Source organism: Pseudoliparis swirei, chromosome 22 (genome assembly GCF_029220125.1).
Source record: "Pseudoliparis swirei isolate HS2019 ecotype Mariana Trench chromosome 22, NWPU_hadal_v1, whole genome shotgun sequence".
In the NCBI taxonomy this organism is placed as follows: Eukaryota; Metazoa; Chordata; class Actinopteri; order Perciformes; family Liparidae; genus Pseudoliparis; species Pseudoliparis swirei.
In genome coordinates, this window is record NC_079409.1 from 12,790,613 (window position 1) to 12,807,236 (window position 16,624).

Sequence of the window (16,624 nt, forward strand, 5' to 3'; positions counted from 1 at the left end):
AAGAAGGCATTAATGTCAACACATATGACATCATTTGGATTTGCATCCTTTGCCTTTCGTAACGATGTATTTTTCTTTCCATGACAGAAGTTATTTCGTTTGTTTCTCTGTCCCTAGTTGTTATGGAACCTGTCTCTATGCAAACCACCTCCGGTTTTCTGACTAGCTTCCTCCTCTGAGGATTTGTGATCTCGTTACCACCCTCGTTACCCATCTTACAGGAGGCCCAGCGGACTTTGGAGAATAACCTGCTGTGAAAAACATGTTTGGTAAAGTACATCATATGCTTGTCTGCGTCTCCCTCTTCCTCCAGCACTTTGGCTAAACACACACTTTTAATTCAACATTGTCTCTCACGTATTGAAGCATTTGCATGTTGGTTTGTTTACCTTCATTTATTTGGTTTTCTCTCCATTTATTTGACTTCTCATTTAAATATACCCAATGATTAGCAAAATTGTAAAAACTCCAATTTGATTTATACTTTTTTAATGCCAAACTATTTATTTGCTGGCTATATAATAATAACATTATTAATAATAATATATAGAGATACATGAGAACATTCCTGCCAACTGCAATTAGTCTGTACAATAAATCACCTCCGCAAATTGAACATCAATAAACCTTGCACCGCTTTAACTTTATACTTTATATACACGAAGATACACTACACTTTTATTTCTTTTCATTTCCTTTATTATATAAATTCTTAAATGTAATCTTTTATTTTATTTTATTGTTTTGAATTTAAACATGTTTGCTGCTGCTTCAAGAAATTTCAGAAGGAAACAGATTTACTTACCAGGTAGGTTATTTAAGCAGAAAAGTGAAGACGTGAGTGTTGTTACTCGGCCCGAGTGGTTACCTGTTCTAGACCGAGTCAAAGCAGGTGCATCGTATTTAAAGACACTGTGTGTGTGTGTGTATGTGTGTGTGTGTGTGCGTGTGCGTGCGCGAGTGTGAGAGTGCGAGTGTAAGAGAGAGAAAGAGAGAGAGAGAGCACTCCAGAAGAAATGGCAGGATAATATAATACTGAATGTCACAAAGAAAGAAATACATCAAAAGTATTTGTTTGGCAACATGTTTTTTGTCATTACATCATGCCAATAAGGTTTTTGAAGTTAACCACATTTTAAGAGAGAGAGAGAGGGAGGGTGGGCTAATAAAGTCAACACACCACAACCAACTACAGAACTGCATAATCCCCTGAAAATATGTCGTAAAAAAAAGAAAACAACAAAGGAATATAGCTTTAACCACACAATACAAGCTTTATTCACACTCACCGTAGAGAATATTTATTAGGGCCATTGCCAAAGTTGGCGAAGGTTCAGGCTTATTGGCAGCGAGATGATGTCTCAGGGGCCATTATTGAAAACAAAATATTTGAAAATGTGTGTGTAACTGTATTGCAATCCGTGTGCATGTAATGACATATGTAAATATGAAAAAGAATCTCTAAATGCCTACAGATATCTTATTTCTCAGCAAATGTGTAAATAAAATCAGTTTGTGCACAAACTGATTAATTGTTTATTTTTTCCAGCTTTTGGATCTAAATACTTACAGCTAATATGTATTTACACATTTACAATTGTTTATGTCATATTTAAGATAGTTACCCAACTCTCAAAACACATCTGCAAATAGTTTTGCCTCAATAACGACCCAATGCTTTTATAATTTGACCTTTAATCACACTCATTTGAGACAGCTGCTACCATCTTCCCTCTTAGCGGGCTCCCTGTTTGTGTGTGATTGGAAATCCGACAATAAAGTTATCAACTGAGCAATAAGTGGACTGAAGCAGATGTATTAGTCTCTTTGTTTTTTATTAAAATAGAGTCCAGAAAGACACAAAGGAGACGCATCGTGACTGTTGGGTTGGTTTCACTTGATGTTTTCTTCCATTTTGGAGTCAATAACCACACGAAGATCTGGATTGGAGAAGTGATCTAACAAAAGACCATTGACACTTGTTAGTGGGATATGAAGCTGGTGTTCCTTCTTTCCATAAAATCCCACGATAAACCAAATCGACTTTGTCGATCTCTTGTAAATGTTTACGTCCGTCAGTGGTAAAAGATAAAAAATGCATGACATGTTTAAATTAAGGCTAAATCAGCCGTTCACAATTACTTTCTGTACAGCCGTGATGAAGGTTGTTTCAGGTTGAAAAAACAAGTAAACGATCAATGTATTATTATGTATAGCACAACAAAACTATATCATAAACATGTGACATACAAAACATTAGAACGTGTGTCTGCATGCAACTCACCTGCAGCAAACTCATGGATGTCGGCGGGCCTTTTGCCAAGCACATTTCTACAAGAAAAGAGAAAATACAAATAGTACAACAAGTATGTCTTGAAGAGCCGCTTAGAAAAGAGGTTTTGTGAATGTCTAGAAATTACTCTCCAAACAATTGGCCACACAGGCAAACTCAGGCCTTGAAAAGAAAAACAGATTTAAGAAAAAGACAAACATATTGTCACCAGGAAGACCAAATGTATCCCAAAAACAAGCTAAGTTACAATTATACATGGAATGGTTTGCCTGGCCATATGTGCATGTCAGTTTAATATCAGATAAGATTATATAAGATAAAAGAATCCTTTATTAGTCCCACAGTGGGGAAGTTTCAGGATCCCAACACATTAGAGCATTAATAAAAATAAGATACAAATAAAACACAATAACAATACTAAATACTAAATACTAGAGGAAACAAAATATATACACAAGGCAGTGAGTAAAGTATTATAAATCAGTTTACATTTATTTAAAAACATAAACCTTTATCTGAATTATTTAGTCTTTCATTCACATTTTGATTCAGAATGTAATTGTCCTATAGTTGTTTTATTTTATATCGGAGATGTTTGTAATAAGGGGAAAAGTAGAGTAGATATAGAGTAATACCATCCGTAATTCTCTTTTAGTGGCCTACACTCAAAAAAGCGATTCAAGCCCTTCTTAGAGGTGACACATTTAAATATTGTTTGATACATTTAAATGAATCAATTACAAAACGAAGATATTTATATAGAATTGGTGTAACACAAAATGTATGAATACTTTCATTTATTATATTTATTTAGGTTACACTCACAAAAACGATTCAAGCCCTTCTTCGAGGTGACACATTTAAATATTGTTTGATACATTTAAATAAATCAATTACAAAAATAGATATTTATATTTAATGGGTGTAACACAAAATGTATGAATACTTTCATTTATTAGATTTATTTAGGTTAGATGGTGTGCATATCAACTCAAAATAAATGTGTTTCATTGGGAACTACCCTTTGCGCATGCGCCAGCTGAAAATCAGTTGTTTACAAGGTGAAGACACTTTCAGGGCTGTACGGTGGTGTAGTGGCTCGCACCGTTACCTCAAAGCCACAGGTCCGTGGGTTCAATTCCCAGTCGGGGCGTTCCTTCTGTGTGGAGTTTGCATGTTTTGTTAGTTAGTTAGTTTATATTTTGAGTTGGACAAACACAAATTAATTTAATTTAATGAATATCGTTATTTTATTTGAGATGTATTTGATACAAATGAGTTGGACTAACTTAATTACATTTTATTGCACTGATGTGCTAAATTTGAGTTGGAGATGCATATAATTATTGGATGGAAAACCTGCCAACAATTTAATTGAGTTCATCCAATGAGTCATTTCTTTGAGTGTATATTGTATATGTGCTGTATTTGTAAACCAGACAACACTATTCAACACCACGCTGCAGGGGCAGACGTACCTGAGAAAGTCCGCCATCAACTCCTCGACCTCTGGGTGGGACCTCAGATACTTCTCGTTGTCGATTCTCGTTTTGCGCTGACCACAACAACAACAACAACATGCGTTAAGGCTCGCGCATCCACGCCCTGCGGCTCCGCGTGAGTTTGTGCGTCGTTACCTTGAAGCGTCGCAGCTTCTCCTGCTGCTCCGCACTCAGCTCGCCCACGTCCAGCTTAATCAAACCTCCGTTACCGGCCATCCTCTCTGCTTCGAGATTAATTGACCGTCAGGGACAAACTCGGTCACGTGTTAAAGACACAGACGCTACGGTGTGTTGCCGTGGAAACGACCTCCGGCGATTAACGACTACGTCCGCGAGGTGGCAGCATACGACAGGAAAATAGTTCCCGGTATTTACTTGTACTGTAATTAATCCACGTTTTTAAAGCAGCAATAATTCGAGATATACACCATAGTAATCAGCAGCAACCACAAGAAGCCTTCAACTTGTTTATTTGTCTGTTCATTACATTTTCTAATAACCCATCACGATCCACAGATGACCACGAGCATCCTATTTGATAAGGTTTTGCATTTCTTTCTAAGTGAATATTTAGATTTAGCTGTGTAGTCCCTGAAAACTGTAACAATCACACTTGATGCTGCTGGGGTTGTATTAACTCATTGCTCCCTCTTCCCTGTGTGATGAGTGCAGTTCACATGCTTTCTCCACTAGAATACTATCGGCACCAGCACCTGATTTACTGAGTGGTCATTTTATTAAATTAATTTGGGAATATGCTACATATAAACACAAAACTAAGGTAACGAAAAAAACTATATTTGATGACCTCTTCAAGAAAGAGGCTCAAGATCAAATAATAAACCAATACTTAACTTAATAAGGCCTGCATGTGTCATATCAATTGATGTTGTTCTTCGGGTTATTATAACTACGGTATTATTTTATTATGTATTATTCCTAGAGCCTGGAGTTTAGGGGCTAACACAGTAAAGAATATGTTCAAACTGAAAGAGCAGCAAGCGATATATGTGATAAACATTAATAGAAATGACATACAAACAGAAGATACGGTGGTATGCTTGACACAGGCCTATAATGAGGCCCACATCTAGTCTACGGTGTATCAACACACTTTAACTAGGCAGATATGAGAAAGAGTAGCCAAAAGGCTGCTCTTGAGACAAATACAATGACAAAAAGTCTTTGAGAGATATTTTAGGCATTATTTAAGAAGACAGTATACTGTCTTCTTAAATAATGCCTAAAATATCTCTCAAGAGAGACAGATTACAAGTGGTTCCTGAGTTTGCATCCAACAGAAGCTCATTGAAAAACAATCCCAATGTTAAGTCCAATATCTTTTAGTCATCTGTGACACTGGCTAGTTTTATTCCCTTTTCCGCCTGCCCATGAGTTCTATGGAGAAAGAAATAACTTGTGTTGTTGAAGTTCATGGCTTCTACCCTCTCCTTCAGCCGCTGTTCTTCTTCCCCTTTTTCCACTTCACTCTGTGGTTCTTTTTTGTAATGAGGGGGGGCGAAGGCCACCAGAGCCTGCCCTTCTGGAGGCGTTGGGCTGGAAGGCGGAGGCCGCGGAGAATCCTTACATTTTATGACGACACGCATAAATCTTTCCTTGTGTCTGAAAGGAAAATAAGAGAAGTTGACTGAAATAATTTGCTGAGATTTGAAAACCGGGACATCCACTGGCAATTATCTAACTCATGTTATAAATGTATCCATGTTTGTTACACAGCAGGGAATACTATTTTTCTATGTTTCTAGATAGAGACAATATACCTGAATATGTAGGCAGCTAAAAGGACAAGAGACAAGAGAGCAAAGGAAGCAGAGATCCACAGGCCATGACGCGACACCGCCGCACCACGTTGGACTGGCTCAGGATCTGCAGTAAAGACAGGAGGCTGTGAGGAATCCTAATGGAGCTGAAAAAACATCCATGCAATATGTATACGCTCACGCTTGTGTGTGTGTGTGTGTGTGAGTGGATGAGATGTGTGTTGAGCCATGTTTCCTGTGGCTTGTTTCGTTGTTAACTCAGTTATTATGATGACATGGCTTCCTGTTGAAGCCCAGTGGGGCAGAGGGGGCTTTCAGAAATCACAAGATTTAAGACTTCCCTCTTTCTGTCGTCCTTTTCCCCCTCGTCACACACACACACACCTAATTAACCAAAATATCTGCCATATCTTACCATCAATCACATCAACATCTGTACCAGAGCTGCCCTCATTGTCTGTGTATACTGGAAACTGCAAGTTAGAGAAGGTATTGCGACAGACGTGGTGAGATACTGGAGGCAGGACAACAATGAATTCTGTAGCAGCAGCACACGAGTGTCTGTTTGACTCTCACCGTCGTGGACAGATCATCTTTCAACAACTCGAATGACCCTTTAGCGGAGGAGAGAAAAATCCATGCAGATGACTTGTTATCAACAACTTTAACAGGAAGAAGCTCCTTCATATTCTAGACAATAAAACATATGTGACATCTATATTTTCTAGTTTGAAATACTGTAGCTTATGTGCACTTTTTTTGTCCTATGACCTGCTTGACAGTATTATACATTGATCCAAAATGCTGCATGGATTCATGCGATGCACAATGAGTTAACAACTTATTCAGAGAGGAAGAGAAGCTCAAGTGGAAGGGGTACAAGTGAGGAGATGTGGGTGGGTGATTTCTGAACAGCGTATTTGGAAAAACCCAATCACACAGGAAGGAAACAGGAGCCCTTCCTCCTCTGGTCGCCATGGCAGCATTTGTCTGTGTCCAGGGTGGATCATGTATTACAAAGATCATAAAGCTCAATGACTTACAGGTCCCTGTCATCTACGTCACTAATGTCTCTAAAACCAATAACAAACTTTTTCTGCCTGCTGGAAGCCTGAACAAGAAAAACATACTAATTTGAGTTTACCACAAACAACAGCTTTCACTAAGCGCATGTCCCCATCTTGAAATGGCTTAATTTGATACATTTATTTCTTCATGTATGACTGTGTGCATGTGGGCATGTGTGCTTACTTGTTGACCTCAACCAGCTGCTGGCTTGGACAGGTGTACTCCAGTCACTCCACTGACCATCGTACTCTTCCTTGGTTCTGAGTTGTATCAAGTACTCAACACCAGGCATTGCATCAGTGATTGTGTAGGAGCGCTTCTTCACCGCCTGTATCTACATGGACACATACAGAGGGACAACCAGGTAAACACACATCGGGTGTGTTCAGTAAACACACTCACACCGACGGTGCATGCTCAGAAAGTATTTGTCCAGTAGCCCTCACCTGGCCATGATATAACGAGGACTTGAGAGGTCGGTATTTGATCTCGTAGTTTAGTACATAAAAGCTTTCTTGAGACTTCCAGGAGTTCGGCAAACTCCAGGTAACGGTCATCCTCATCTCTTGTCCCTCCTCCTGTTGAACCGTCACATCCGATGGAGGGTCAGGCTTTACTGAGGGAGCAAGGAGGAATCCAGTAAGAGCTTTCCATCCAAGCAAACACACCCACGTGGCATGGACACACACCCGCCTCCATCCACAAACGTACAAATGCTTAGCGGTAGGAAGTGCAGCAGGGCGCTGGTGGCGTTTCCTGCGATGCTCGTCACACACAGGTAGGCCATGTGGAGGGTTCTCTGCTCGTCCTCATTGTGGTCCAGAGCACACCAACAGCGGGAGCTCCGATGTGAGTATGAGCACTGCGATGGAAGGAACGCCTGTGTGGGGCTGAGGGAAACAACAACAAGGACAACATTCACTCACATAGGATGGGTGAGATGGATGACAAAGAGACGGAAAATAAACTGCATCTCAATTATAGTTTGTAATGTTGTTAAAGGTTTGTTTGAAAATGGTTATTTATTCCTCCACACACACACATATAAGTTATTCATTGGGTAGTTGTAGTGTCAGTGTCTGTCTTTACCTTTTACTAAGGAGGAGGTAACAGTTCGGCCATATCGTGAGGGGCCTCTGAGGGGCCCATTCACAGCGGATCTTACTGCTGGGTGACCTTTTGTAGCAGGACAGGCTGGGAGTCTCTGGAGGATCTAACACATAGAGAAGACATGCAGTGATGCTGTATACTCATCATTCAGTTCATTTTCAATCATTTTTTTAGTCAAATATTTTTTTCATGAGCTGTTTTCAAAAGAATAAAAAACAGCCATAATACTTTCTCAGAGTTCAATATGACATTTTTATTTCTTTGTTTTGTCCAAATAACAATCCCAAACAACCAAATATTGAATCAACAATGACGTAAAACAGAGAAAAGCAGGGCACCATACCACCAGCACGTATGCATTAAAGAATGTATATATGTATGAAAAATAATGTTATATCAAGACCTTCATGAATATCTGATGCACCATCTCATTGTTCTAATGCATCAGTGTGACAAACTCACACTGATTGTGAGTACATCTTTCATGAACACTTACATTCTGAATGTGTCGCATAATGCACTTTGCAACGTCTGACTAATACTATACTTTATACAGAAACCCACCACCAATGTTAACCTTTTTGTTTCGTTCGTAAAATGAAGAAGTGTTATGACAAATGACAGAGCGAAGGACAAACATCCCATGGATCAAGTTAACACTTTAAACTTCAATCATCACGTACAACACTATTCACCTGCAACGTGTATGAGGAAGGAGGACCTCTCTCTGCCTCGGTGATAACAGGTGTACCTCCCAGAGTCCTCCAGTCTGACCGGGGACAGAGACAGTGCAGCCCCTCTCCTCTCAAATGTGGTTTCTCCCCGGTCTCTGACTCCTTTCCTCACTGTCCGACTCATCCACTTCCACTGCAGCCTTGACTTTGTGCCCCTTGTAACTCTGCTCCCTTTCTCCGCTTCCTCCTCTTCCTCATAATCGCCCATGCCATCCATCTCTTCACCCTTTAGTTGTCTGTCCACACTGGTTGGCCGGGCTGTGTGAGTGCTGGTAGAAGCTGTATATCCTGTAAGTCCGAGGCTTCTGCTTTCTCCAGCCAAAGTTGAGTTGGGCTGTTTTCCCTCATTCACAGGATGTTTTTTAATTTTCATCCAGACTCCAGTTTCGCTGATTATGTTTTCAGTGGTTGGGGTTGCATTAGAGGAATTCCCTCTTCTAATGTTTGCACTGTTTCTGTGAATGCTGACCTTCACCCCGTCCACCTCCACACGGCCACTGCAGGTCAAAACCAACTTACTGCCCTGGGATACAACCAGCACACCAGGTGGAGGCTCTGCACAGAGAAACAAACATCATTTACACATCTTATGTAATCCAACGGGTGTGCTGAGTGTTATGACTTGTGTACGTCGGAGACAGACTTTGTTTTATTGTACATTTAACCAGTATTTTGCACAAAATTATTTCCCATTGAGTACTCTCAACGATACGCACGGCACAGAGAGAATGCAACATTGCATATAACCAAAATAACCAACTCCATCTTAACTTCCTCTTTTACTGTTTCTATTTTCTGTGCCCTCTCTTTGTCATCTCACTTATTTACATTTCTGCCATCACCTAAATACACAGATTATCTGATTGCACTCAAAACTCAACCAATTATGACTTGAGAAGCGCATATACTCCTGTCCATTGCCCTTAGTGCACACTTTCTCTCCTATCATTCCACTTTCCGACAGTTCAGTTCAATAGGGGGTTTGCAGCTGAGAGAAGAACACGTGTGCGCCTGCGTGTGCGGGATTTAGTTTGAATACATTTACACATATTTAATTCTATCATTTCAATATGCCTGACCCAGAATGTATCTGACCTGCATTCATAATTTGATTAATTTGTTGACATCAAAGTAAAAAGGAACTTCAACCCCTTCAAGAAAAAATAAATAACAAAAGTTAAATTAAAAAACATTAAAAACAATATAGGCTAGTAGGCTATGAAGAACATTTCTCTGAGTTTCGACCAAAAGCTACACAACAGAAATGTAGACGTACACAAAACACAGAATGATAATACAGATAAGTTCCTTATTTTTTCTTCAAGTTCTGTAAATATTATCTAAAAAACACGGAATATAAACGTTTGCTAAACGATGTTTCACAGTCCTGACAAACAAAGCACACGTCAACAATATGAGAAACTCCTGTGAGTGACATCTATTACTTCACAACACGTTCTTGATTGTTTTAATGACTTAGCAGGATAAATCACAAAGCTTCGGCTTTTTACCTTTTCTGGGGCAGGTTCCGTCGAAAGCGCCCCGGACCCGCGCGGCGCACAGAACGCACAGCAAAAGGAGAACAATCCGCATGTTTGCGCATGAGTCCCCTCAGCCGGTGCTCACACCATCAGGTGCACGCCAACAGCACCGGGTGCAGATTGCTCTGGCTCTGGACGACATCTCCACCCGCATATCTACAGCAGCAGCCACTGAAGGTCCTCCTCTGCACGCGGGCGGCTCCGCTCCCGGCTTCCTCTGGTTGCAGCCGGCTGCTGTCAGTCAGACCCGGTGTTGTGAAACCCAGCTCTCTTCCCGTCGCTCAGTCCGTTAAAGAGGAAATCCTCACCGAGATAAAGACCCCGTGGAAGCTGAACATAGGCCTGCTCTAATAAATTCATATTTAGAATGGGTAAAAGTCAGGAAGTCATATACGCAAGTTGATATCCAGATTGTTCTGTATCACTAGGACTTTATTCTAATTACATACTGTAAGTGTGGGAATTTATTTATTGTATTTGCTATAGGATTGTTTTATTCCAATATAAAATGTAAATCAAGTCCACACATTTGTTCATGTTTTCCAATCACTGTCACACTGTGATAAAGACGACTCACACGTGCTGTTGCCATATAAAGTACCACTGAACCTCATTTCTTGCCCCAGGTGGTCATTTCTACCGTACACCTTGGTTGCTCCTTGAAATAACATGGACACAGTTTGATTCTCTCATTTGAAAGAAAGATGACACGTTTATTGATCACCTTTCAACTGTACATTCATTTCTGGTCTTGTTTTTGCAGGTCATGTTTGCATACTGTTGTGTTTCCAGTCAAATAGCTACTTTGATGAAGACTGCAGTAGAAGGGGCTGATCCTGGAACAGGTTTATATTGTTCCTCTGCTCACCCCAACTTGGGTAAGGGTCCACAATTGACAGTAGCATTTGCAACACAGATGGCATGTTGAACTTGATTGATGGATCAGGAAGCTTTAGAGGAGAATGGTGGCATTGTTAAGGCGTCATTATCTCCTTACACCTTTCCTTCATGCGTTGACAAATTCAAAGCCCGTTACTGAAATTGACAAATCCCCTTTTAAGGTGCGTTACAGCATTTTTCCGTTTTCACAGAGTTTCTTTGCACTTTGCTCAAGTCTAACCTAAAGTAAGCTTGTGACCTGCGAAGAGGAGAAAACGCTCTGAGAGCTCTAAGTGCAACTCAACTTGACCATTATAAAACACATCAATATGATGCAAAATGAAATGGAAAACATTTTAAGTAAACAAGTAAGAAACAAAATCAATGGGAGATAAAGGACCTGCAACAGTTTGGAAGTGTCCTGTAACGTAAAGCACCATTCTCACTGAGAACTATAGTGAACAAAAACATCTTTAGGAATAATGCCTGCACTTCACTGATTAAAGTTATTTTTATTCTGTTCATTTATTCAACCCATTGTTGATTTTGAGGGAAGCTCGGTTCTGAACAAGGCTTAACTTGAAATTACAAGTGGAAATAATCTTTAACATCATTAATAGTAAGTTACCTTTTCCACAACCGCTGCTTTGCTTCTGGTAAATACTGTAAGTCTCGTGATGTTCTAGTCAATGCCGTGGGAACAGTATATCTCCAATAAATCCCAATTCACAGTTGGACAAGGTCCATGTCATTAGGATATGCCACTGCCGATGATTTGAATTTATTTGACCTATTATAGAAGCTTCCGTTGCGAAACAGAGAGAACTGACAGTCTACTCTCTATAACTCAGTTTCTCTCCAGCAAAGCATGTCACACAACCTGCCTGTGTGTGCAAACATGTGATGGACATTAGTGAACAAGTTATTCTTCCATTTATTCTGAATGTTTCACTCAATCTGGCTGGTTTCCATGGGGACAGAGGGTGGGCGGGGGCTGTTGGATGCAGTGGCCCGAGCCTTCCAACCAAACAGAGCTTCCTGTCGGAGAGAAGGAAGGTTGTGTCAATGTGCATGGTTTTAGATGTACTTGTATTGATCACTGCAACTCACCTGCATGGCGCCCAGAGTGATGGTCCAGCCTCCAGGTGAGTCTCCCTCATTGGAGCTCTCTGCTGCGGAGATAAGGACGCCTGCACTCTCGGCCTGGGCTGAACCCTGAGGTGCAGCTGCTTCCGAAGCTGGTGGCGTTTGTGTGGATGAAGCGGGAACAGTCTGTTGGGCCGGCACTGCACCAGTCACCTCCTCGATGGCCGTGTCTTGTGAGCCCAGAACAGAGGAGGAATTTGAGAGCGGCGCAACTGACCCGGACACACAACTGCGTGCCGGGCTGCTTTCCCCGGAGGCGCTGGGAGGTGTGTGAGGGTGCGAGGGCTTCTTCCTGCGGAGCGTGTCGATCCAGCTGGAGCTGTGTCTGGAGGCAAAGGTGGCCATGGCCATAGTTGAGAGCCTCATGTTCTTTCCTGACGTGATCAGCTCTCCAAATCCTTCCTGGTGGGCAAAGGCGTAGCCGGATCTCCTGGAACTGCCCCGAGCACCCAGACGGCCCTCTGACACGCTGCCCAGCCCACGCCAGACACCTCCCACGCTACGACCCACCGGCTTTCGCTTCTTCTGCCGCACCAGCTGAGTGTAGCGGACCTGGAGAAGGAGCGTGGACAAGAGGTTTGGTTGTCGGTGGTTTGGCACAGTTTTCTGTCCTTGAGTCAAGCTAAGCTACGGAGCTTCTCATAAAGAGAAATGATATCTTAAAGGTTGTGTTGTAAATCTTCAGTCGGCCGTGATGTTGAAGAATGTTGGTGATGAAAAGATCTCTGCGGACACGGTCTTGTTGCTGATATAATGCAGTTTTATTACAGAAAGAAAACAGGTCTAATTACGAGCGTATACTGCTTACAGCCCGGGTGATTTCAGAAGGTCTAGAAAATCCACGAAATACACACAAATGAATTTGTGTTACCTCTTTTAAGGAAGCAGGAAAGGGCGTTTTGGTCCAGCATTGGAGCAGAATCACGTCATTCCATAAGGGTCTCCTGATGTCAAACATCTGGTCCAACTCTAAACAATGGTATTATCTACCATGGAAACCTTGTGTATATTTATGGTTGTATATTTAAGAGCTGTAATGCAAAATACACCACAGTTGCCCCTCCTGTATACCTTAGGGTCAATTTGACCCCATTCAATGTTTAACCCTCCTGTTACCTTTATATTTACTGACATATTTTACCCTTGGGGTCAATTTGACCCCATCAATTAAAACCTCCAGAAAATTATTAGAATTAATATTGTTTTCCAAGTTTAAGTGTGAGGTACTTTATGTTTGTTTGTTAAATAGCCCTTTAAATATATAAAAAAGTTGATATTTCTTATATGTTTGACACAGTGAAAAACAGCCTGGGGTCAAATTGACCCGAAAGAACACCGACATTAAACATTGAATGGGGTCAAATTGACCCTAAGGTAACAGGAGGGTGAAACATTGAATCGGGTCAAAATGACCCAAAGGCGGGGGGAGGGTGTAATATTGATTCGGGTCAAAATGACCCTAAGGCAACACAAGGGTTAAATAGGTAAACAAGCCATTTTTAAGAAATATATATGTTTGATAAATTTGTTTTATGCATTTTCTTTGTTGAAAATACACGTTAAACACTTTTTAAACCAGACCAAATAAATGCATTAAAGCAAGTTAACAGGCAATCTCATTTTTTAAATGTCCTCTCTTCAGTAAAAGAAACAAATACACGGAGGCCTTCGATATTGGATTCGATGTTAGAAATACTACACTTATCAGTATTGTGTATGTATGAATATGCGTATATGTTTGATGAAATACAATGGAAGAGATTCTGCTTATTAATTTGGCAAACCTAATCAAATCTGCTGGTGGTCTCACTGGTGGGTCCCGAACCAGTCATTGGGAATGACTGCTACATAATGTCGACCACAGCGAGTTCTGCTGGTTAGAGACACTGACTGGTCTAATAAAGTAACTTGAGCCATCAGGGGACACTGATAAGTCAATATTTACAGAGTATTCTAAGTGCACAAGGCCAGTGACAGTAAGCATGGACTCTTCTTCTTCACACACACACACACAGACACACACACACACACACATGCACTCGCGCACACACACACACACACACAATAATTGTTTGTACGTGTGTAGTTAATCATTGGCTGAGACCAGTTTCAAAGTGACCTGTTGTGAAGATGAGACATTGACACATGTTATAAAGAAGAAGATGGTCACATCAGGGTAAAGATGGTCACATCAGGGTAAAGATGGCCACATCAGGGTAAAGATGGCCACATCAGGGTAATGATGGTCACATCAGGGTAAAGATGGCCACATCAGGGTAAAGATGGTCACATCAGGTTAAAGATGGTCACATCAGGGTAAAGATGGCCACATCAGGGTAAAGGTGGCCACATCAGGGTAACTAGAATGGGCACTCGGTAGAGCGCATACCTTCGCATATCACAAGATTTGGCATTGAATTATGAACATTTTGGCATTAGTTGCATGCCAATTGGATAGAAATTGACCGCGCTATGGTAAATACGATTTTGACCTTTTCATGACCTTGACCTTTGACCCGATCGATCCCAAAATCTAATCAAATGGTTCCGGGATAATAACCAATCATCCCACCAAATTTCATGCGATTCGGTTTAATACTTTTGGAGTTATGCGAGTAAAACGCATACAAATAAATAAATAAAATAAAAAATGTAAAAAAAATACACGGCGATCAAAACATAACCTTCCGCATTTTCAATGCGATGGTAATGATGGTCACATCGGGGTTAGACGCTTTGTGTTGTGTGTGTGTTCTCACCGTGTCTGACAGCTGTGGTTTCAGGTCCACCTTGAGGAAGCGGAATGCCAAAACTGGAACTATACATATTGCTGTCGCCAGCGCAATAGTTAACCACACGACTGGCTGCAACAACGTGCTCTGGGCACTACCTGTACTCACAAACATACAATAACACAAACATTAGCAAATATGCTTCAGGAGTTTACAGCATTTCACAAATACTAAGAACACACGCATATTAGAAATCTTTCCATGATGATCTCAATGGTAGCCTGAAATTATTTCAGCAGTTGACAATAAGAAGATATTATCTTTCATAGAGCGAATACATTGGCATATTTTAGCTTGTTATATATAGAATAACAGGTGGCAGTGAATTCATGTTTGATTGCATGCATTTTGAAGGTAATTTACTTTCTTGACCTTCTCCTGATTCAATCTTCAAATACTTTTGTTTTGTTTTGTTTATAGAATTATAGTTCTTTAGAATAATTAAATGTTTCTGTTTAAAATGACTATATTATGGTTTCTGTTTTAGTACTGAAACTGTAAATATTTAAATATATTAGTTAATATGGCAATTCTAAATGATCCTCCCTCAGTGCTCTTACAATGCACTTGACACATGTGAAGCATCTTTACTTTTTTAAGGATAAAGATTTTGTTCTTATTTTTTATAATTTTAGATTCTCAAATACTTGATATTGGGAACAACCATTAAGTATTGGTCAGTGTGTCTGTCTGTGTGTTAGTGTTTGTGTGCGTGCCAGACAAACAACAAGAAGAGGGGACCGACCTACAAAGTGGAACTGATTGGGAAAGATCCTGAAGAGGGTCTGACTTTGCAGAGTGAACATGATGGAGAAGAATAAGCCCAGAGAGCCCCACACACACACATGGTTGATAACAGTCCAGAAGCCTGTGTCAAGAGCGATCTACATAACCAGACACACGTGCAAAACATCACAGTTAATACGCAATGCTGGGTCGGACAGTAGTGAAACACTGAAGTTGCGAGCTGTGACGAAAGCCCGGCCTCTCTCACCTGTACGCTGACCACAATGACCAGGGCTGTCGCCGTGGTGACTGCAAACGTCTGGTAGTCAGCGAGGGGCACTCCGGTGCTCTGAGTGGCGTCGGACAGGACAGCACAGGGGACAACAAACAGCACCACTGATGTGTAGATGCCCTGGGCGATGCAGATGAAAAACTCTCTCTTGTTGAAGAGCAGGTTGAGCTGCCCGGGCTCATACAGTTTAGGATACTCCAGACTCCTCTGGTCAGGAACGTCCTACAGTAAGAAAAGACGTGAGGAGCTGCATTTATGACTAAAACAACACCGGCCTTCTGTGTTACCTGGAATTTACAGTTTACCAAGAGTCTCAATGCATACAGTGACAACGCTAACATGCCAATGTGAAGCAGGTAGAGCTTTACCATGTTCCCCATCTTGGTTTGGCATACACGGGAGCAGAACTTAACACAAAACACAGCTGATACCGGCGGGAATAGTTTGGAGTTATTTGTTCATGAACCCAAATATTGGACACGGTAAAAGTTCAACCTGATGACAACCAAAAACTAAATTATTTCAACATCCTGAATGTCATAATGAATGTCATGGCAATCCATTCAGTAGTTTCTTCTCAATGTCGACCGTATTGTGGCATTATAGGGGCAGTCTACAAAATGTGATGGAAGTCCATCTAATCCTTGTTGAGATATTTCAGTGTGGTCCAAAGTGGTGGATTGACCAACCAACAGACCAACACTGCTATCATTTAGTATTGCACTGTTGTCATGGCTGATAACGATTTAGACAGCAACAG

General features: G+C 41.0%; 3 protein-coding genes across 6 annotated transcripts in view; all 3 read right to left on the reverse strand.

Annotated features, from left to right (window-relative positions):
* Nucleotides 1–1,816: 1,816 nt before the first annotated feature.
* Nucleotides 1,817–4,084, reverse strand: LOC130212753 (RIIa domain-containing protein 1). Its single transcript, XM_056443927.1, has 4 exons — nucleotides 3,931–4,084; nucleotides 3,772–3,848; nucleotides 2,285–2,331; nucleotides 1,817–1,958 (listed from the first exon to the last, which is right to left on the reverse strand). The coding sequence occupies exons 1-4, from the start codon at nucleotides 4,009–4,011 to the stop codon at nucleotides 1,894–1,896; spliced, it is 270 nt and encodes an 89-aa protein (XP_056299902.1). The 5' UTR covers nucleotides 4,012–4,084; the 3' UTR covers nucleotides 1,817–1,893.
* A 165-nt stretch (nucleotides 4,085–4,249) lies between these two features.
* On the reverse strand, nucleotides 4,250–10,233 carry il6r (interleukin 6 receptor). Of its 2 annotated transcripts, XM_056443925.1 has the most exons (10): nucleotides 10,000–10,233; nucleotides 8,450–9,043; nucleotides 7,734–7,857; nucleotides 7,356–7,534; nucleotides 7,091–7,260; nucleotides 6,828–6,978; nucleotides 6,153–6,190; nucleotides 5,992–6,049; nucleotides 5,577–5,682; nucleotides 4,250–5,418 (listed from the first exon to the last, which is right to left on the reverse strand). In XM_056443925.1, the coding sequence occupies exons 1-10, from the start codon at nucleotides 10,079–10,081 to the stop codon at nucleotides 5,139–5,141; spliced, it is 1,782 nt and encodes a 593-aa protein (XP_056299900.1). In that variant the 5' UTR covers nucleotides 10,082–10,233; the 3' UTR covers nucleotides 4,250–5,138. The 2 variants fall into 2 exon arrangements, with proteins under 2 accessions (XP_056299900.1, XP_056299901.1); XM_056443926.1 differs by lacking the exons at nucleotides 5,992–6,049; nucleotides 6,153–6,190.
* Nucleotides 10,234–10,714: 481 nt separating this feature from the next.
* atp8b2 (ATPase phospholipid transporting 8B2) overlaps nucleotides 10,715–16,624 on the reverse strand; it is a 33,192-nt gene continuing 27,282 nt past the window's right edge. For 2 of the 3 annotated variants that reach the window (XM_056443923.1, XM_056443922.1), the window contains 5 exons: nucleotides 15,841–16,086; nucleotides 15,592–15,730; nucleotides 14,814–14,944; nucleotides 12,019–12,606; nucleotides 10,715–11,946 (listed from right to left, as the gene is read on the reverse strand). In XM_056443923.1, the coding sequence (XP_056299898.1) occupies nucleotides 11,857–11,946; nucleotides 12,019–12,606; nucleotides 14,814–14,944; nucleotides 15,592–15,730; nucleotides 15,841–16,086 (1,194 nt within the window). In that variant the 3' untranslated portion in view covers nucleotides 10,715–11,856. Of the gene's footprint in view, nucleotides 11,947–12,018; nucleotides 12,607–14,813; nucleotides 14,945–15,591; nucleotides 15,731–15,840; nucleotides 16,087–16,624 lie in introns of those variants that run through there. The other variant, XM_056443924.1, reaches the window with a different exon arrangement.